This window comes from Gambusia affinis, linkage group LG07 (assembly GCF_019740435.1).
Source record: "Gambusia affinis linkage group LG07, SWU_Gaff_1.0, whole genome shotgun sequence".
In the NCBI taxonomy this organism is placed as follows: domain Eukaryota; kingdom Metazoa; phylum Chordata; class Actinopteri; order Cyprinodontiformes; family Poeciliidae; genus Gambusia; species Gambusia affinis.
In genome coordinates this window covers 23841035-23862668 of record NC_057874.1, presented here as the reverse complement: position 1 = coordinate 23862668, position 21634 = coordinate 23841035, and the positions used below count along the sequence as shown (strand labels likewise).

Genomic DNA, 21634 nt, shown 5'->3' with positions numbered 1-21634 from the left:
CTCTTGGATTGACAAATGAGTGAACCAAAAGTCCAATGTTGAGTCTAGAAAAAAAACTGTTGTTTTCAAACAAAATGGCAAAGTCAAGACCTAGGTTTTAAAAACCATCCCAAAAGCAATCCTTAGCAATCCTTAGATGATAGTTCTAGTTTGAAGTTACTGGCAAAATATTATTGGACAAAAAATCACATATATCAACATGAAGTCCTAAATTACATTACAATAATTAAATGTTTTGTTGTGGAAGAGTAAATGCAAATTTATACCAAGTTCTTCATTTTCTTGATGAAACTGGTGATTCTTTTCTTGGTACTAGTAGTACATTCAGCATTGCCAGAATTCAGGTCTGGATAACATCTGTTATGGAGTTTGAATTGATATAAAATGTACTCTTCACGGCTTTCATTAAAACATCAAATCCTTTGTGAGCAACTTTTTTCCTCTTCAGATTTTAGCAGGCTCCCAAATGTACTGCACTGAAACACTAAATCTCCAGACAAACTGAGTTTTTTTGTTGAATATATTTATATATATATCCTTTTGAATACAGGATATACTCTGGCTCTCTGTGTTTTTCTTCATAGTGCTTTACTGGCATATATTCATTCAACACATCCACTGCATTGTTTAAAGTGTTATGGGTGACACAAAAGTCATGTTAAAGTTAGATTAATGGAGCAGCAGCATCTGGAAGTAGACACATTCACATAAATCAGACATAAATACAGTTTTAAAGCATCTCTAAAAAGGTTCATTCCTTAGGAGTAAAAGTCTGCAGTGACAATAGAAATGTCTTCAACTATGAAAAAGTTAAGATTAAATTAAATTGGTTTTGTAAAGTCAAGCACACCATAGTTGATTTTTGTTTCCAGATTTTTACTTTTCCTGTGAGATAAAGACTAACCATGAATATTCAAAGGGTTTTCATCTCTTGAAGGACAGCTATAATACTTAATTCTGTGAGCTAAATTAAGATTATGGCTGTTTATCTCTGCTGAAAGTAAGAAATGCATATTGGTTTAAATTTAATATTCTCTACAACTGCACTGCCAAAAACGTATGCATCTGTGTAACTGGCATATTTTAAAATAAATTGCCACATAGTAATATGCAAACAGTAACATTTTCCCTTTTGAGTGCTAATTGACGAAAATGATCAACCCTGGACCTTAACATAAATTATGTGGGGATCAGCAGCAGACCTTTAAAATGCTAATGTAATATGCACTTCTGCTGACCTTATTCTGTAGTTTTAATCAGTCCTGCTGCCTCTGCCCTGTTTACCTAAACAGAGTTGATCTTTTGTGTGCAGCAAGCGAGGCAGATGGTCTCTGCACCGTCCTTTGTGACCTCGGGGCAAGAGTCACCTCTGAAACCATTTGACACCTCATAACTCTTGCTGCTGACCACAACAAAAGAGTTGTTGTGGACAATTCTTGCAAAATTAACTTACACGTAAAATTACATTTAAGATTTAACTCATTGTGCTGAATGAGTGACGCCTTTTTTGTTGAGTTTTAAAGTGTAATGTTGATACAGAGGATATTTTGCTTATGTAAAATCTTTAACATTAGTCATATTTTTTACTTGATTTGTTACCCTTATTGAAAGAAATGTAAGTTATAATGAAAAGTTTTATTTTGAATTCTTTTTTACAATTTAACCTCAAGGTCATCACCTTAAGCTGGAAAACAATGGTTTAGAGTAACTGTTCAAATAAGTACATTTCAAATATGATTAAAAGTTTGTCTACTGCAGATAATTACCCCACCAAGGTTTACTTAAGAATCTCTTGAATTTACTCCAACAATTTGACTGTTGTTATGTTTAAGGTGACTGTTCTAAGATGCTTCAAAGTCTATAGTTTTCTGACTCAGTTTTTCAACAGTATAATGAAGTATTACTCCTAAATGAACAATTTTTACCTTTTGTCAGTATGTCAAAGTATTTTACAGTGATTTCATTTTCTTTTCATTGAACTATATAATATATATTAAACTGCTAATATTTGCAATAATCTCAAGTCACTCAGATTTTCATGGAAGACTTATGGAAGGGAACACAATTAGTAGTTGAACCAAATGAATCAGATCCCTTTTAAAGGATTGAACAAAGATATAAAAGGTACAACAGTTACATTCATCTAATAAAACAGTGGCATTTTTAAATCCACTTTGGGACTGACATATATAATATTACAGTGAATAAAATGATAATTTTGAGAGCCTCAATTTGATGTGCAATCTTAGCAGTAGTACTTCCGTTCAGTTCAATTATGTAACGAGAACTTTTTAAATATGAAAATCCAGATTTGTTTTTTCCAATTTGCATATGTGGCTGATACTGAAGAAATTCTGATTGGGAGAAATTTTTTTAAATCCATTGTCACAACATAGGAAACGATACATTACACACAGTTTATTAGCAACTGTTTAATTATGAAAAGGGAAAAACAGAAATTATAGACAAATATATGCAAATACAGAATAAATACAAAACAAATATTAGGACATGGATGACATTAGACTGAAAAGTATAACAGTAACATTGTATATTCAAGTACCATTAGGAAACTTTGAGTTGTGGCATCATTTTTAAGAATGTTCTTGGGATTTAGATCAGTCTTATATTCATCTATCAGAGCAATTGAAATAGTATTTATGACTAACATGGTGAATGTACTCAACATGCTGGTCATAAGCTAAAAAACAAATCCAGATTTATAAAACGTATTCCAGATGCTTATTGGATTCAAAGTAATCCAACTTGCAGATGTTAAACTCTAAATAAATTAATCCAGTATTATAAAGACATTTCAAGAGGTAAGTCAATTGAATTCAGTATAGGATTGTTGTTAAAATTAAAAACAAACTCAAAATTTGCATGACAGACAACATCAAAGTCAATCAACATCTAAAAGCTGTGACAATTACTACAATAACTTGGTGAATCAGATTGAATTTGATCAATCAAATGACATGAAAACAGCAACACATTTTCAAACAACCAGAAAATGGTTGTTTGTAGAAACCTTTTTAAAATAATTTTTTAGAGTAAAACCAGGTGCTTAAAGATGTTGACTTGCTGGGACAGGGCACACGGATTATCCCATAATGAAACATTAAAGGATTTTTAATTAGCTGCTACTTTGATATAAAAACCCAGATATTTTTGTCCAATCAGCTAACATTTGCAGATAGATTTGATTTAAAAAAAACACACAGCAAGGTTTTGCCTTTAAGCACTTAGTTCTTTAGAAGTATCATGGCTGTCCTGTTTTATTGATGTAGTCACATGTTTCTTCTCCATGCTTATTCCTCTCTCATCTTCATATGGTGATGAAGCCTCCGTGGTCATTGCTGACTGACTCTGGGACGACACACCGGCCCCTCCTCCTGGTTACACGTCTCTTCCGATGAAATTTAGCATAACAACGAAATCCTGAAAGATATATTCATAAAGCACCTTTGCTCAAATCTAAATTAGCCAAATGTAAGATTACAGAAACATTGTGAGGAAACGTTCAGTATTCATGAAAGTTGAGGAGCTCCTCATAGGTTTTCTGTCTAGCCCAAGAAAACACAGAGAGCTGGACAAGCAATGATGGATGCACACACTGCAATTTGCAATATAACATAACTATTTAACCAAACATGCATGTTTTGTACTCTGCAGATACCCCGGCTTCCTCTCAAAGAACCAATGCATACACATGGGGAACAAACAAGCTCTGTGCAGTAAGACCCATGGCTGGGATTCAAACCCCAGGACCTTGGATGAAGTTGGATAAAATATCTGAAAACCCACATATTGTGCCCCAATCTACAGAAATTCAAGAACTGATAGAAACTGAACTTTGACAAATAGGAAAGAGTTATACAGCAGGCTCTGGGACTGTAGGAAATCATAGTGACAGCCCTCATTCACAAATGGAAAAAAAAAGAGTAATTAAAAAAAAAAATCTTTGAATAGAAGAACCAAAGAAATCTGAGTAATTGACTCATGTTTATTTTAAAAGTAAACCATTCTAGTCAGTAGCTGTAATTCTGTTTCACTGAATAATTTAGCATGTTTGAGGTAACTTTAGTCCAATTCTTTAGGAATTATTCATAATAAAATTAAGTCAACAATTCAAAACAATCAAAATCACATCTACTGTGACTGGATCTACTTACCTTCCTCACACATGCAATCATCGTAACATTTGTTGTTCAGGCCCCTGTTGTGAGGTTTGCACTCATGTTGTCTCAGGTCACAACAGGAACCTGATGCACAAGAAATACATAAATTATAACCTGAAAATTAATACACAGACAGTTTGAATTGCTAGTAGCATTTTTGGTGTTATGAAAAGGGTGATCTAAAAGATGTTTATTTTGGAGTGATGAAATAATTTATTGAGTTAAGATATGTATGAATTAAATAATCAAATTCTATCTAATTAAGGAGTTATTTGTTCACACTGACCTGGAAGACAGTCCAGATGGTGGTCACATGGCTCAATTGCATCCACATCTGCTGTCAAATTTCCACTGCTGAGGTTTTTACTCCGTCTCTTGTCTGCAGGACAATCATTTCAACACAGATTTATTTTAAACAAAAATGATCAAAGAGGTTGTAACTATGGCAACTATCTTTTCTTCACAGTTTTCTTCTTGGTTTTTAAAATTTATTTTCATGGTTTTAACAAGACATAATTCACCTGTCTTCTAGGCTGTTGTACTCTGAAACAATTATGATAATAAGATATCATAATTGTTTCTCCCAAATCTGTAATAGAGGTTTTCAGTTTTTTAACTGAATTACCTTAAGAAGAATTTGTCTTTCTTCTTCTTGATTAAGAGGACATGTTCCTTTTAAAGTCAGATAATTGTTTTCATGGCAATTATGCTGTATATTCTGTATAACATGCATGTTTGGTTAACCATTGAATTCCATTGGAATTCAATGGTTTAGATTTTAAAAACTTCTCTTTTGACTTTTAGAGTTCTGGCACCCCATAAATCTAACTGAAATTAGATTCTTCAATTAAGTGACTTTTCCAAAACTGAACTGCAAAGCTTTGATTTCACAACAAAACTGCACTACAAACCATCACCAAACCCTTAAACTCTGTGCTTATAACGGGAAAATAATGTGACAATTCTGTTCACATAATTGATTATTAAAGCTGTACAATCTATGCCTATTGAAAAACCCATGTGTGTTTTAGCCCTACTACAATAACTAAAAATAAATAATTGTATTAAAAATCTATTATAAAAAATTGTACAGTGATATAGACCAGGAGGTTGTTTTTTTAATCAGACAGATTTTCCCCGTCAATTAAAATCTTTAATAAACCTGCATTACAGTGACATTATGAACCTTTCTTTCTGGAAGATGGCCAGGAATCCACAGGCTTCATATCTTCATAATCCGTCCAGTCAAAGAGCGTCATGTCCAATGTTGGCATCACCTCTCCTTGACCTTGTCCAGTCTTCTGAAAGTCAAACTTAAATTGAAACTGCAAAGTCACAGTATTTTCAGTCATTTCAGAGGAATGATTATCATTAAGTCTCACATGGATTTTGTGCAAAAAAAACAACAACAAACAAATAACATGCAGATGAACAAGTAATTGAATCTTCTTTTCAATTAAAATCTGGAACTACAATATAAAGTTGATACAGTGAGTGGTGTAACACATTAGAGACAGTTTCTTCAGTCTTTATCCAGCAGCAATAAATTAAGAAAGTTTGCAGGTAAATACATTGTTCTTATTGCAACATCTTTGTTGTGTCCAGCACCAGTGAAGCATCAGTGATTCATAAACTACCCTGAAAGGACAACAGAGACAACAGCCAAGCTTCACAAAATAATTGATTGGTAGCAGAGAAAATGTCTGCCTTCAGACCAGCATACAAATAAACTTTACACTGCTTCTGTGTTTTAAATACACCATTTAGAGACTGAAGCTTACAGATCATTAACCACAAATGCATACTTCATTTGTTTTTATTATAGAACAGCAGATACTAATTCTGGCATTTAGTGCTTCAGGAACAGAGCTTGTGTGCTTTGTAACATTTACAAAACACTAGATGATCGTGAAGGATTAAAAAATACATTATGCCCCCATTAGGTCTCCAGTTTTAAAAGCAATATCTCAGATTAGAAATTAATGATCTCTCTTTCACCTTGCTGTTTGAATTTTTTTAATCTTCGGCCTGAGTCATGTGTTTATTTAAGTGGAAGTGCTTTAAAATTTAAATATTCTTTCTTTAATTAAATAATAATGTTCAGATGCAAAATTTCTGTCACTTTATCAAAACAAATCCCCACAGTTATTTCCTGAGCTGTTCTATTTTGCAATAAAAGCCATGAAAAAATATTTCCAGATTCAATTCCTTCATGGAAAAAAATTGCCTCACAGTGTAATTCAGTCAGCAGGACTTTGAGATGTTTCAAATGAAATACTTTAAACAATAACCCCCTGGTGAAACAAGATCCATACTTTTCTTCAGCCTCTGGAAATAGACTGTTGGAAATATCAATTAGTTTAATAGCAGGAGGTACCTGTTTCTGCACAGAAGCTCTTTAAACCTTGAATAAAAAGTGGATTAAGTGCAAATTGAAAAATCTTGCTTCTGGCTCACACATTTTTTTTTATTCTTTCATAGTACAAAAATATTTAATGACTCTTTTTTTTTTTTTTTTTTAGAAAAAGGTATTTTCTTGGATGTCAGTGCACAGCACCTGTTTCAAGACATTAAACCTTGTGAATTCTTATGTGGTTCAATGGATTTTCTAAAGTTTAGTAATGTCCTTGTAATCTTTTCCAGCCTAACAGATTTTTTTATTATTATTTTGGTTCTTATCTGCTCTTGGTTTTTCTATAAATTGAGAAATGATGGGTTTTATTGGCAATCTTGTACCCTTCATGTAGCCCTCTACAAACGGCCTTTCTGTAAGAAGAAAGAAATTGTTGAAAGAATCTCACAATTATAAATTCTGCAATAAACAGTGTAGGGTACACAGAAGACATGTGGTCAGATGAGATTATACTGCAAATTCAACTATTAGGCCATATAAAATAATCTATGTTGAGAAAAACTAACAGACACAACATTTCCATGATGAAACATGGTAGTGGCAGCATCATGAATGCAGCCGACACTGAGAGATTGGTTGATAGGAAAGTTGATGAAGTTGAATACAGAGCAATATTCAAAGAAACTACAAAAATCTCTAACGGTATCAATTCTCCAGACTTACAACTGGAGAATTGTAAGTCTTCCAACAAGACAATGCAAAGCACATTAAAATTGCCAAGTAGAAGAATAGATGTAAATACAAATGACAACTTATAGCAAGACTTGAAACACACTATCTATTTAACCTCATTGAGCTAATTTGTGATGAAAAACTAACAACCATTTTTGGATCCTGGATGCGCAAAGTTATGGAGACATATTGCAAAAGATTTGCAGCAATGCTTTCAAGAATGTGGTTCTACAAAGCATTGAGTCCAGAGGGGACATGCAAGTAAGACACTTTACTTTTTTTTTTACACTACTCCGTGTGTGTCTCTCACATAAAATTTCAATAAAGTAGATTGAAGTTTGTGTTTGTATGTTTAAGGGTGAGTAAAAACCTTTGCAAGGTACTATGAAAAAATTAAAATATTGGGTAGTTGGATTTCTACAGAGATCTGAAGAAGAAATGGGGCTTATCAGGTGGCTCTTTGTGTTATGTTGTGCGTCATCACTTTCAAGAGTTATGCTGTATAGTTGATAAAGTCCTAGTTTTGTAATTTAATTGGTTCTCAGAAATCAATTTTCTCTTTTACACTTCACCCAAAGAGGGGCGCATAATTAGCTTCATGCCCAGAAATGGACAGATCTTATTGAAAACATGTATGTCTCATTCTGGGTGGATGTGACAGGTGGTCAATGTCGGCCTCTGCACCCTGCAGTTTCTCCAGAACACAAGCCCATAATAGAAGAAAAAAGCCAGAATCATGGTGACACATGGACAAAAAGGTGCTCACAGAAAACATGCTCTTGAACTCAGAGACCCAGCAGTCTGCTACTATTACAATGAATATGGTCATACCTCTCAAACACACTACAACTAAGAGCCAGAGAGGCTGGATTGCTGGAGGACATTTTTCACCAGCAGCGTTCAGTTTCACAATTTCTTTTCTAAGATGAGCTAAGAGGTTTGGAGCAGCATAACTGCAGCAATGGGGTCCCATTTTCATTCCATTTCCCTGGCACACTGGAGTCACACTGAGATACAGGAGACACAGCCTTTAATAAGCACTCCAGTTTTGTTGAGGTTACCTGGGGTTTGGCAGGGCCAGGGGGACGCGTTGGGGGATGCTCGTTCGTCGCTGTGGTAACCATGGAGGAGTCAGAGTCAAAGAGGCTGTCAATGGGGGAGGGGGGTTCACTGGGTGGGGTCACGCCAAGGAAGGGGGAGGTAGATGGTGAGGATGAAGAAGGGGGAGGATCCTCGAATTGGTCTCTGTCCTTGAACACAGAGCTGGCCTCAGGCCCTGAGGGAAACCCTGACAAGATGGAAAAACTGTTGTTTTGTTTTGAATCTGAACAAAATCTACAAGACCATACTCAGATCGCTTTGTTTTTCATAACAATTCCTATTTTATTTTGCCATGCTTTTTTTCATACAGCTGTTGTTTTTAAAAATATTTCCTCTTGAACATTATTATTGCTGATCATACCAAAATCATGCATACATTTAAGGTCCAAATTATTCATACACTAGGCAGATTTAGGTTTAATGAAAACCTTTCCTGTTTCTTTAGGTTGGAAATAATCTTAATGTTTTATAAAAGCCAGTCATGACTTCAATGTAGTAGCAAATTTATGGAGGAAGATATAAAAATGCTGCACGACAAACAAATCAAAGTTTCAGAATTCTGAGTAAACGAAACAATTTTCTTTGAAATTAAAAATCCGAAATGTCACTAATTGAAATGTTTTTCTGTCTTTTTAATCTGTTATAGCATCACCAATTTGTATTAGGCACATTTCATAATAAACTCCATGGATCTATTGGTTTCCTTTAAAGAACTTTACTAACAAAGCTCCACACAGCTCTTTTGTTTGAGTAAAGGTGAATTAAATGATAATGAGGACAAATACCTTTTGTGACGTAGATTATTAGACCTTTAATTATAATAGAGTTTACCTTTTCTGTGACATTTTAGGCTATAAAGGCTCTGCAGCTTGTGATAACATTAAAATTAAACATATTTTATTTGAGATTTATAGCAATGTATAGCAATAATAGTGTTAAGTTTTGTTGTTGGTCCAGAACTGAAAATGGTTCAACTCAAAGTTCTGTTTAAACACTTGACCTGACCTTGTGCAAATCTCACCTTTTTTGTGTCGCACCTTGTCTCGTCGACTCCCTTGCTTCTTGTTCTCAAAAAGGTGCCTGTGTCCATTCCCGTGGCCTCTTCCCTTGCGTGTTCCTACTTGCTGGTTTTCCTGGTTCTTGCTTTCCTGGTTCTGGGATGAGCTCTTTGCATTCTGTCGAGCTCTGTCCCTGCTTGGGCCCATTTCAACTCTTACTGGGTTCAGGCCCTCCAGGCCCGTCTCCTCATCATCAAGCCTGGGCAAAGGATGCAGGCTCCGGTGAGAGGGGATTCCAGCTTCGCCTTTAGCGTAGCGGCTCCTCTGGCTGCCGTGCCCCCTGCTATCCCTGCCATAGCTTTGGCTCTGCAGAACTTGACCAGGGTACTGTAGGGCATTACTGCTACCTGCTGAGCTTTGTGCCTTTCTCCTTTTGCCATGTGGAGCAGCAGGATCAGCACCTTGTGACAGAGCCAGGATGGTAAACAGGAACACCAGCAGCACACTCCAGTGGAGTGCCATTTTCTCTCCAACACGGTGCCACCTGCTGAGAGATAAAAACACATCTAAGTACTGCTCATTTTCTATTTTTTTATTAAATGTAAATTACCTAGAAGTTCTTAAACACAAGCAGACTCCATCCTGTTTACACTTTTACTGAGTTTCCAATGGTGTTTGCTTTTAGTAATTTGTTTTCACTTTTATATAGAGTTTAGTCGTTTTTAGCCATAAAAACATACTTAAATATGATTAGACAACCATAATTTTATTTTTCATGTCAAGAACATAGATGAGTAAAAATTTTTAGTTAAGCTTTTGTGCTTCATGTTCGGCATCTTGTTTTTTTTTTCGGAACAAATGGAGCATCTGCAGCCGGGCATTTTGTATTGCCAGTTCATCGGTTTGCACTGATTAACAAAAGGTTTTGCATCTGCTTTTACAACCAACAATTTTGTCTTTTTTTTTTTTTTTTTTTTTTTTTTTACAGAAAAGGAAATTTATTTCATGACACCAATATGAGTTAGAGGTGGTCTGAAGTTGACTTGGTTTGCTGAAAGGTGCTAATGTGTCAAATTGAATAAGAAGCAATTAGACCAAACAGCAATCAGGTTTAAAATAAATGGAAATAGGGTGTAATTTAAAGTCTAAGAATATTATACAATTAAATGTGAAATAAAACAAACAATAAAAAATACAATAAAGAAAATAGACTTGCATGCAATACTTTGAGTCCTCATTATTTGTTTATGGGTACAAAATTGAGAAAGGAACAGCAACTGTAGCAGTAGTGGTATTAGTAGTATTTCATTAAGCTTGCAAGGATTAACTTTAATTTAAATTTTAAGAATTTTACAGAAAGACTGGAAATCAACTGAATTTATTCCTTTCAGCTCATTCAGCCCAGACCAACAGTTCTAGAGATTATGGTTTTTAGTCGTGACCATTTTCAAAAATTTATTTGGCATTTTAATTGTGTAACCTAATTTTAATTGTTGTGTAACTCTTGCTGTCTCTTGGTCAGGACTCCTCTGAAAAAAGTTGGTTTTCAATCTCAACGGGACTTTACTGGTTGAACAATAAAAAATCTGTTCCTCTTTTTCACAATGTTTCTTATATTTTCATTCCTGTGCCTTCATACATAACTCAAAATAAGACACTGCACTGCGCACATCTTTAATCACTGTCTATTCAGTGGTCTCAGGAGCCCTACAGCTGCACCTTTCTTTATGAAAGTCAACATATTTGCGAGATGTGACTGAACTGAAATACGAGGCTCAGTATATCTACATTATTGGTGTGTCACTGCAACCAAATGTGAATAAAATATGTGAAGAACAAAGCAGTGAAGTGGAACATTTATTCTTTCTTATCACTGCCTCGAGGCCCAATACCTTATAGGACAATACAGTAAAAATATTTTTTAGCTTACATTCTTATTTAACATCAGTAGGCAGTTACTTGCATCTTCAGTGGCATATTTAAATTTAATTTAGCTTATTAAACTTTGATCATGTTAATGCAAAGCATAACTATGTTAAATCCAATACAATACAAAAGGTACTATACAAAAATGAAATATAATGTGTACCTAACTCTTTGCCTTCATGATTTAATGTACTAAAAATTACATGTTTAAGACTGTGGAAGAACCAGTAGGAAAGCTACAAAGATTTAGAGTAGTACATGAAATAAAAATAATAAAGCATGTTTAATTCCAGAATGTATTTTACATTGCTTGACTGTATAGCTTTCCATTTATTGAGCTAGTTTATGACAGTTTATACAATAAAAACTTACTTAAAAACAATCACGGCACGATCTTAATTGCTTTAAACTGATCCCTGTTTGCATTCAATGCTCCACAAAAACACATGCTCCACAGATAACAAGCGAAGCATGATATGTTATTATTATTTCATGATTACAGTGAATGAAAACATTTCAGATTACAATATCAAATCAGACCAACATTTTTAATACATTAACATGGGCTTAATGAAATAATGTTTAATACTTGCTTAAAGACTATTAAAAAAAAAAACATTTTAAAAAAATCTTTAAAAAGAGCCTCAATCGAATTAATTTTATAATTTGTTTAGCATGACTGTAAATAAGAAATAACTGCGTAGCTTCCTAATGGGACTTTTATTAATATGACATATCGATTATTGCCTCCTCAGATTATTGTATTGTATTGTTGATTATTGTATGTTCTCATCATTATTCCCAGCACCACACAACAGGCACAGAAGTGGTTTTCCTCCTTAGTAAAACTCAAGATGACATTGTTAAAAATTGTTTGTTTTGTCCTCTTCTTAAACTGATACAATCCATCGCTGCAGACAGTACACACAGCTGTTATGGTGTTTGCAGCAGGCGGGTCTCTTGTGTTAAAACACAAACTGCGGTGCAGGGTATACAGAAAATCAATGAGCAAGAAGTATTGAGCTGTTAGTGATGGTGAGTGTGTGCTCTCTCTGAGCCTGTAAGGCTGAGTTGTGAGGGGGGCTGGGGCCTGATGAGGTCTTTGGTCTTTCATCACACTAAGTTGAGAAAGGCACACCATTGGTACACATGGGACATTTAAGGGTTTCTAGAAATAACAAAATAGAATGGTCTGCTTTGTGTGAGGTGTGTGGGGGGGGACATATGCGTGTGCGCGCGCGTGTGTGTGTGCTCATAAATTGGGCAGAGGATAGTGCTGATGTCAGGGGAAATTTGCAGTGCGAGTGCAAGTATCACCCATGGGATTTAAAGCTGGAGTATGTCAATGGACCTCTGGGAGTTCAACCAGCTGGACTCTTTGAAAACTAGTGCATGTGGCTCTTCACTGGGGTGAGATCTTTATCTCAAAGTATGCCTTTGGGGTCTCAAAGGTCAGGGTTATCAGCTGTGTGACATAGTAAGAGTTTAGCTAGACCGGGAATCTGTTTGTTTGACATATGAAGTGTTGCTGATGTTGAGTACTTAACCCTGTAAGACCAAAAGAGGAATACAGTTGACAAATAAACTAAAAAATGGACAGAAAATGGCTTAAACATGTATATTCTCATGTAACTGTTTGACTTTTTAAGCACATTTAAGTGAGACTGGTCTGGAATTGATTGATTATTTTTATGACTGTTAGAAAAAAAGTTTAACAATTTTAAAATAATTTAAAATTTATTTTTCATCAACTTCTCTAGTAAAAATATTACATTTTATACTTTTTCTACATTTTGGTCCCATGATAGTATTAGTTGCAGACAGAATTCATTGGAAATTTCTTTAAAATTTTTTATTGTGTCTTTTTTTCTGACCAGCATCTTTACTCCAAAGTTACATCCTAATACATTTACTTCAGATGCGAGTAACAAACGAGCTCCCTGGAAAAATAATCCAAAAATTTACCAAGTGAAAATATGTTTGATTGCAGCAGGTAGACAAATATTACAGGAATAACAGTTTTGTATATGAGGGATGTAGCACCATTATCCGTGGATGAGGAACCAACCAAATTTATAAAAAAACAAAAAACAAATATGAAAACTTGAAGCTAATATTTACAAACAGTGTACTGTTCTTTAAATGTTAGTATTCTGGAACAATTAGCAGTAAAGGAAAATAATGCACCAGCAAAGTCAACACTTTTGGAAACAAAAAACAAGCAAGTAAAATACATTTTTACACAAATCAATGAGATTTTTTAATCTAAATAATTCTGTCAAATTATGAAATGTTTCTGATTTGTTGCAAATATTTTCATATTATTATAAATTAATGCAAAATTGCCATTTACCTATAACACTAATTGTAAAGAATCATCCTATTAAGGCAGAGACAGTCACCATGTGGAAAGCTGAGAGGTTCAAATGTCGTTCTCTGCATGCAAACATGATTTCTTTACAATATGATCTTTGATTCTTTGTCTGCATCTCCACAGGAGGCAGAAGAAGCTGCAGGAGAAAGTCTGAATCTAAGTATAATTTTTACCTTGAGAACCTAATTTTCTTTTCTTGTTAGTCTGTTTTAATTGCTTAATCACAACTCACAGTTTAATTGTTTTTAGATAGCAAACAAATTTAAGTGGTTTTGGTTGAAAAATAAAAGCGCAAATCTAGCCTTGCACTGTCTTGCATGCTAATGACCAAATGCCAAAGTGATTAGTTAGGGGAGACGCATATCCAATAGCTAAAACAGATCAATACCTTATCCTGAACTGTGTGTCTGCTGCCTGTACATTATCATTGACAGCTCTGTGGCAAACCTACCTGTAATTATATTCATAGAGGGAACAAAATGTCACACAAATACAGGATGGTTGAAGATCCCTGTTAGTAAAACCTCACAACGCATGTGATGATGCTTAGCAAATTTTTAAAGAGCGTCCTGCTGGTGTCATACTGTAGTACTTCGGACTACAAACATTATTGTGACAAGTTACAAAAGCTCCATAATGTATTTCCTAAAACTCTTCTGGAAACAACAAAAAATGCAAGCTGTTTTGAAATAATTCAAGGTTGAGAACAATCATAAATGTTAGAAAACAACATTCCAATTTATGTTAAATATAAAATTGGAGCAATATAGGTGTTTGAATATAAATGAAATAAGCACATAATGGCAGCTTTTACTGCATTATTAGTTGCCACGTGATTCCTTTTTTGTATGGCATCGTGATATCAAAATCCCACTTTTTACTGGTACTAAAAAGGCAGATGTGTGTGCAGACAAAGAAATTAAATATTCAACACCAACGAAATTCATGTATTGAATCCTTCTCATTAGTCAAAAGGAATCAAAGCTATATGGGAAAATATATTTTCATCCAAGGAAAAGTACTGTGGAAAAACTGCTAGTGTTTTGCCTATTTTTCAAAAGAAAAATCCTCAATAGGATGTCTGAAAAACTATTTAAAACAAGATTTTATGACTTGAAACACAGCATTGCAAAGAAATGTTGGCTTTCAGCCCACAATTAACATGTTTTACCCCAACTGTGTCTTTTAGATAAGAAAAAGAAAAGCAAAATAAATAAATAAATAAAAATATTATAGTGGAACCAGATAGTGGGAGCATTTTGTTTTTTTGTTATGCAAAACTCACTGGCTCCATTTTCACAAATGAGAGCAAAAATGGTCTTTTCAGAAGTATTTATTCTCAACCTGACAAAGATAGTTCTTTTTTATCTTTTGAGTGGAAGAAATCAATGGATAAATACTCTGTTTGCAGAAACAAGCGCACAACAACATGACGCTTCTAAGAAACCAATTTTTCAGAAAAAAATAAAATAAGAGAAAATGTGATGCTTACGTAGGAACAGAAGGCCTCCCCATCAAATCTGAGGCCTGAATAGAGCTGTCAACTGAAAGGGAAAGCGACTGACTATCTCAGGGCAGCAGCGCCCTGTTTCCCTCTCGCAGACTTTCATGTGCTACTAAACAGGTGGCCCTTTGACGAGACGCGGGGTGATGGTAATAATGGTGCACTCTGGGTGGCATTCTGGGTTTCAAGCGCGGCATCTAGTGTGTAATAAACAACCACAGCCTCCTGCTGGTGCTGTGTATTAAAACAAGCCTAGTGAAGCACAGCAGGACAAGCATCTGCACCGAGGTGATGGGATGCCACAAACTGGTGGCCTGACAGGTTTCTTTATCAACTTTCCCAGAGGGGAAAAACTACCACTCGAATGGCAACCACGATACCAAAAGGAGCTATCAATAAAACATTTAAAGAATCACCTCGGACTTCTTATCAAAATAACTTAATATTCTGTCTAAATCATAATCTATATAGAGGGATTCAAAATTATGTTTGCCAGATTTTTTTAATGCAGGCACCCTTTCGCTGAATATTAGCTGTTTAAATCAGCTACTTCTCAAAGTGCTGCAAAAAGATAATTTTAATCTCTGTATGACACAATGCAATCTTTTTGTTTTCTTTGAAAAAGATAAACAATGACACACAGGTGGATTTTATAATAAAAAATGAGTAGTAGTAGCACTAATATGTTTTCTTGGTGACTTTAACTAAATTGCAGTCTTATTAGCTTTGTTTCCATACATAGAAATATTTGTGATAAAACTGAGCTAAGTTTCAATACTTTTGCATTAGGGGTGCACCAATTGTAGTTTTCTGACCGTTCTCAGATGATCAATCTTTAAAAAGCCTGACCTACTGATTCCAATTTTGTCTGATGCCCATTTTTCGTAAATGTCATCGAATATAGCAAGAAAGTTGCCGAGTTGGCTGAGTGGACTTAGTATTATTATCTGTAAACGTGCAAACATGACCTGGTGGGCTATCAGTCAAACCTCTATCTCACTGAAGAAGAGGACATTGGTTGATATTTAGACCTTTGCTGAGGTAGATAATGTCAGGGAATAAGATTGGCTTCACATGTAAGTATCGGCCAATTGTCAAGCTCCCAAAATTAAAGAAATCGTCACCAATAAATCAGCTGGGTGATAAATCGGTGCACCTCTAATTTGCATGAAAACAATCACATCTACATCAAAGAGTTACACAATTTTAACCTTAACTAAAGATTTCAAAAACATTCAATATCAGACTTTCAAAAAACACACTCACTCCAGAATATGTCTATCTAAACTGGCCATTTATGTAAGACTGTAGGTTTGTAATTCTTACCTTCATGAAAAACTTTACTTACTTCCTTAAATCTATTTACCATACCTTGCTTTCATGCATACATGACATCATTTAAAAAAAAATACAGTTAAACATCTGGCCATCGCAGGTATAGCTGTATTACTTAAGAAAAAAAAAATTATTAAAAACTCAATTTAAAAAAAGCACACAACAAATTTTTTAATTGAACAATCATAGACTTGTATAAAATATTTATGTCTAACATTCACTCCAAAATATGCTAATTTAATCGTTTGTCAAACTCTTTCAAGGCGCTTGTTTGACACATTTTACATTAGATAAAGCCGCGGCAAAACCTAGCCTGATTTTTCTTTTGACTCAATGAAACATCAAAATCCTCACAAAATAAAAGCATATCTGCCCTCCTGCTACTGCTTTTAAACAATGTAAATTTAAATATATATGGAAATACAAATGGTGCGGTTTGATGGATGACATTCACCCCACATGAAATGTACCCTAAGGCGTCATGTAATATAAGGCCAGTTCTAGATTTTGTGTATTTAACAAAGAAAAAAATCATAGTTGCAGTTAATAATCAAATAATTCTTGTTGGTTTTTCTCACTAATACATGGATTCTTTCCTTTACCAATAAGCAGAATAAATTGATACTTTTATAAAATTAAACATAATTTAATTTTACTTTAAAAGTATACTTTCCCCCATCATGTAAAAAATTAAATTTTTAAAAAAAAAGTTAAAATGAAAAAAAACAAAAAAAAACAAACAAAAGTAGTAGCATTTTTGTGATGCTCATATGATCCAAAATTTATATTAAAATGAAAAATTCAGTTGTCGATGAATCAGTGTATCTTCTGTGAAGGTGAGATTACAGCTGTGATTTTTACAGCATGGGAGTAATAACTATTTACATCTTGACAGATGAAAAAAATCCTAAAATAAACATGACACAATTCACACAAATTTGATCTCTCTGAGACTCAGACTGAATTCTTGATCTGAATCTCTGCTTCTGACCGTCTGATACTGAATGTTTAAACTCGGCACTAGGCTGAAAGGAAAGATGTGAGCTCCAATATAAAATGCAATAAAATCTTAAAATCAATTCTATATTTTTCGGAAGCCAGAGCAGGAAGGCCGAAATTGAGCTGTAATAGTTTACATTTGTAGAAAACACAATTTATATGTATGAGCGTGAGTGGTGGGAGCTTTCATAAGCACAGCACATGGCGTGAGATGGCCACCCGGGAGACATGAATTAAAGTAGAGTGTGTAAGTGTAAAATGATTGGTAATCTTGCAACAAATTGCAAAGCGGGCCCTATTGGAGTGCTGGATGATTAAGCTCTGATGAGATCAGAGACCTCTCTCCAGTCTGTGATCAACTGGTCAGTCCCTTAAGCAACGCTGTGCTCCAGTGACAGACTCGTTATAAAAATATACTTAACAGAGCCTGAACCCGGATCCGTGGCAGAGACAGAGAAGGTTGGAAAAAGAGAAGTAACGGGGCGGAACGGGAGGCGACCCTGGTATTAAACTGCTGCATGTGTGCATCTTTCAGCTTCACCTGCTGTGACACCAAACCTCGAGGAGCCATCTGCTCCCGTTGTTTTATCTCTCAGAGGAACCAGCAGGGCCATAAGGATCCAGCAAACAAAGACTCCAGAAACAGGCTGTTCAAGGAGAGCCGTCATGTTACACAGAGACACCTTTACACTGTTTTTTTCTATATATGTGCAATGACTTAAATTTAAAATTAAGTATATTTTCTTGATAAAATACGATCAACTCAAAAGCCAGCTCTTTTCCAGTCTTTTGAGCTATGCATAATTTGCTATTAAAGCAGTCTGTCAAAAAGAAACCACAGGTCACAATGTGGGTGTATGGCTTCAAACTAACAAAAAAAAAATCCCCTTCAAGCTGCATGGATCACTTAAAAAGGACTTAACATATAATAAGAGGGAAAATCTAAAATTAACTGCAGTAATCACAAGGAAAAATTCATGCTGAAAACACAAACAGGCTTTGCTCTGCATAATGCAATATCACTGTGAAATTAAGTAATAATGAAGCATGTTTGATTCATAAACACTTACCTCTACATCTCTTTTCTTGGCTATAATATGTCTATTTGGTGCAGCATGGGTGATCAGAAATATCACCTCAATAAAACTGGAACAAAATACTGAGATAGTTAATGGCACTGCTCAGTAAACAAGTCTGCCAAGCTGCAGCTAACGCCATAAAACTTCATTTCCTCAGGGACCAATTCCACTGACTTCAGCACAATAAAACTGCTTTGTCTGTCAAATCCTCCACAGTCTTTGGTGGGATTCACACATTGACTGGAGGGGATTTCTGTAGCTCATAGGTGTGGAAAGCGAAGGCCATTGGAAGCAGTGATTTAAAAAAAAAATAAATAAAAAAAGAGCCATAAGGAAAGTCCATCTGTCAGCAACAGAAGATGAGCAGAGAGCAGGGAAGACACAAAACAATTAGGTGGTAATTTGATTGCAGGTACAACAGAGGCAGGATGAAACCAGAACATTGCCTCCGAAGCGGAGCAACAGCAACAACATCTTGTGAAAACTCGTGCCAGTGCAGCAACACTTTAACTCTCCTTAAATCACTGCATGCACACAACTCACAGCAGGGAGACCTCCTCTGACACCCACACAGAGGCATGTTCCAGAAATGTTGCGAGACACAAGCAACACTAAGAAACAAAACAAGAGACAACCCACTGAGAGAAGTGAGAACGAGAGAGACAAATGGAAGGGAGAGGAGAAGAGGGTGAGAAACTGGGAGGAAAATGAGAAAATGAGATGCAACACAGAAAGAGTAGAGATGGTAAAGAAATAGAAATTGAGGGTTTATCTCATTTAAGTAAAGTGTCTTAGACACCAATTTATTTATAGCAGGAAGGAACACCAACTGAGTCAACTCAAACACAACAAAGCTTTGGCTGCTTCAACCACCAACAAAATTTGTTTCTTCTGCTGACCCCTGAAATGTGGACACCTGTGTCTGTATGTGGACATTCCACGTGGGAACAGTTTGACCCTCCAGCAGGGGGGAAACGCTCCTGTTTGGACAATATCAAGTGAAGCATGCAAACTAATTATATGAACCCCAAATTTTCTCTACCCCTCGGCTTCACCTCCACCTCCTTTTCATGGAGTGAGCAGCGTTTGCTGGCCTGCCAGTGTTGAGGGATCAAACAGATGCAGCCACATTTGGCAGCACTCAACACAAGTTGTGAAGCATTGGTGCATGAGAAGAATGGACGATGAACAATAATCTCACTCAGGATGAAACGTAGCAGGGGTGCAGCTCGTGCTGAGACCAAAGGCAAAATTCTGAAACAATTTGTGAGATGGAAATAGTTTGAAATCACTGAAATAAGAAGGCTAGAAATAACATTTAAAAATTTCTTGATAATACTTTCCAGAAACATTTTTATTGACCCTCTCAAAAAAGAGATTTTAGTGACAAACTTCTTCATTTTCAGAAAAATAACTCAGAAAAATGATACAGCTTGAAACATAATGTCAGAGTGTCCTTGGGTGATTTCACATGTTCATCTTTCTGAACTGATATTCAGAGTTTCTGTTCACTCAACATTTAAACAGGATTTTACTATTATTATTATTATTATTATTATTATTATTATTATTATTATTATTATTATTATTATTATGGCTTGCTGAATAAATTCCTATGAACTCAGTCAATTTTTGCAATAAATTTGTCACAATTGTTCCATCTTTCACTCACACACTGCAACACTCTTTGGTGTGGAGGACCAACAAAAAACTGTGAAAAAGAGATAAGCTTTCCAATTCTTCATGATTTTTTATGAAATTCCTCCAACATTTCTTTGTTTTTTGGAAAAGCTACTACTTGAGCCACCTAAGCTTGGTAGTGTGAATCCAAATCGGATGGGTTTGCAAATCTTGATTAAGTTACTCTCTTCAAGTCAAACAGGTTTTTTTGGGGGGGTTTTATCGGGGGAGCTCAGTGGACAAATTTCCATGAATAAAGTGACATGCCACTGTAAACTCGCTCGAGCGTCTAAAAAACGCTTCAAAGCCTGAAAAAAGCTGCTCATTTACATTATAATATGCAAGGTAAAAATATTAACGTAAAATCTAAACACAACGCTTGTGTTGAGATTGTTCTTACTTTACGTTGGTTTGTAGTTTTCCTTTGATTTCGTCTCGGATTTAAGCGGCAGTTGGGTCATAAGGCTTCAGGTGGGACAGAAACGCCGCGCAGCAGCAGAAGCAGAAACAGAAGCAACAACCCGGTGGTCCGCTCTCCAAGATGATGTGCCGAGCATCCGGACACTCTCCTCCCACTTATGGAAGAGAAAAGACGCCAGATCGGGGTGCGCGCTCACGTTTGCGCGTCCGCGGAAGGACTGAATGTGTCTCTGAGAAGAAGCCTGTGATTGCAATGACGAAATTGGAGAAATAAGAAGGGAAAGATTAGATTAAAAATGCCACAAAAACATGCACACATAAAAAAAATAAAATAAAATAAAATAAAAAAAAAAAGAATATTTTTTTTATTTTCTGTGCTAACCTGAATATAAAGCATTACAAATGCATTTAGTAATATATATATATATATATAAGTACATTTGTATTATGCACACACCTCAGATTTCAACTACAGAAGCTCTATTTCCAGATCAATTCACATTATATTAAGTTTTTTTTTGTCGTATTAAATATCTCTCAATGATCCCAAGGTCTTGCCTGCTCATGGTCCAGCTCCAACTATAGAAAACATGATAAATAACAAACTTAAGTTTTTGCTTTTATTGATGTTTCTTACAATTCTTAATTGAAATCTTAAAATAAATGTTCAAATTCTGAGATATACGACTTGGTTGTCCAAAGTCAGTCCTCAAAGGCCAGTATCCTGCATGATGTCTCCCTGGTTCAACACAGCTGGATCAAATGGTAGCTTGTTAGCAGCTCTCAGCAGGACATTGACATGCTGAGGAGGAGGAAGTAACTATCACCAGGGAGAGACTGCAACATGCAGGATGCCGACCCCTGAGGACTCACTTTGAACACCCCTGATATACAACAATGAATCATAATGTGAAAATGGAAATAATTCATCCCTTAGATTCTTTTTAAGGGT

The 21634-nt window shown here is 35.3% G+C and overlaps 1 protein-coding gene across 7 annotated transcripts; it reads right to left on the bottom strand.

The window, feature by feature from the left end:
• Nucleotides 1-3249: 3249 nt before the first annotated feature.
• Nucleotides 3250-20835, bottom strand: draxina (dorsal inhibitory axon guidance protein a). Of its 7 annotated transcripts, none has more exons than XM_044122616.1 (7): nt 20663-20835; nt 9389-9912; nt 8328-8554; nt 5368-5482; nt 4468-4560; nt 4176-4265; nt 3250-3441 (listed from the first exon to the last, which is right to left on the bottom strand). In XM_044122616.1, exons 2-7 carry the CDS (start codon nt 9885-9887, stop codon nt 3329-3331), a joined length of 1137 nt encoding a protein of 378 aa, XP_043978551.1. In that variant the 5' UTR covers nt 9888-9912; nt 20663-20835; the 3' UTR covers nt 3250-3328. The 7 variants fall into 7 exon arrangements, with proteins under 7 accessions (XP_043978551.1, XP_043978546.1, XP_043978548.1 ...); XM_044122611.1 differs by having other exon boundaries at nt 5368-5494; nt 9389-9909; nt 20668-20824; XM_044122613.1 differs by having other exon boundaries at nt 5368-5479; nt 9389-9909; nt 20668-20822.
• Between the last annotated feature and the right edge of the window lie 799 nt (nt 20836-21634).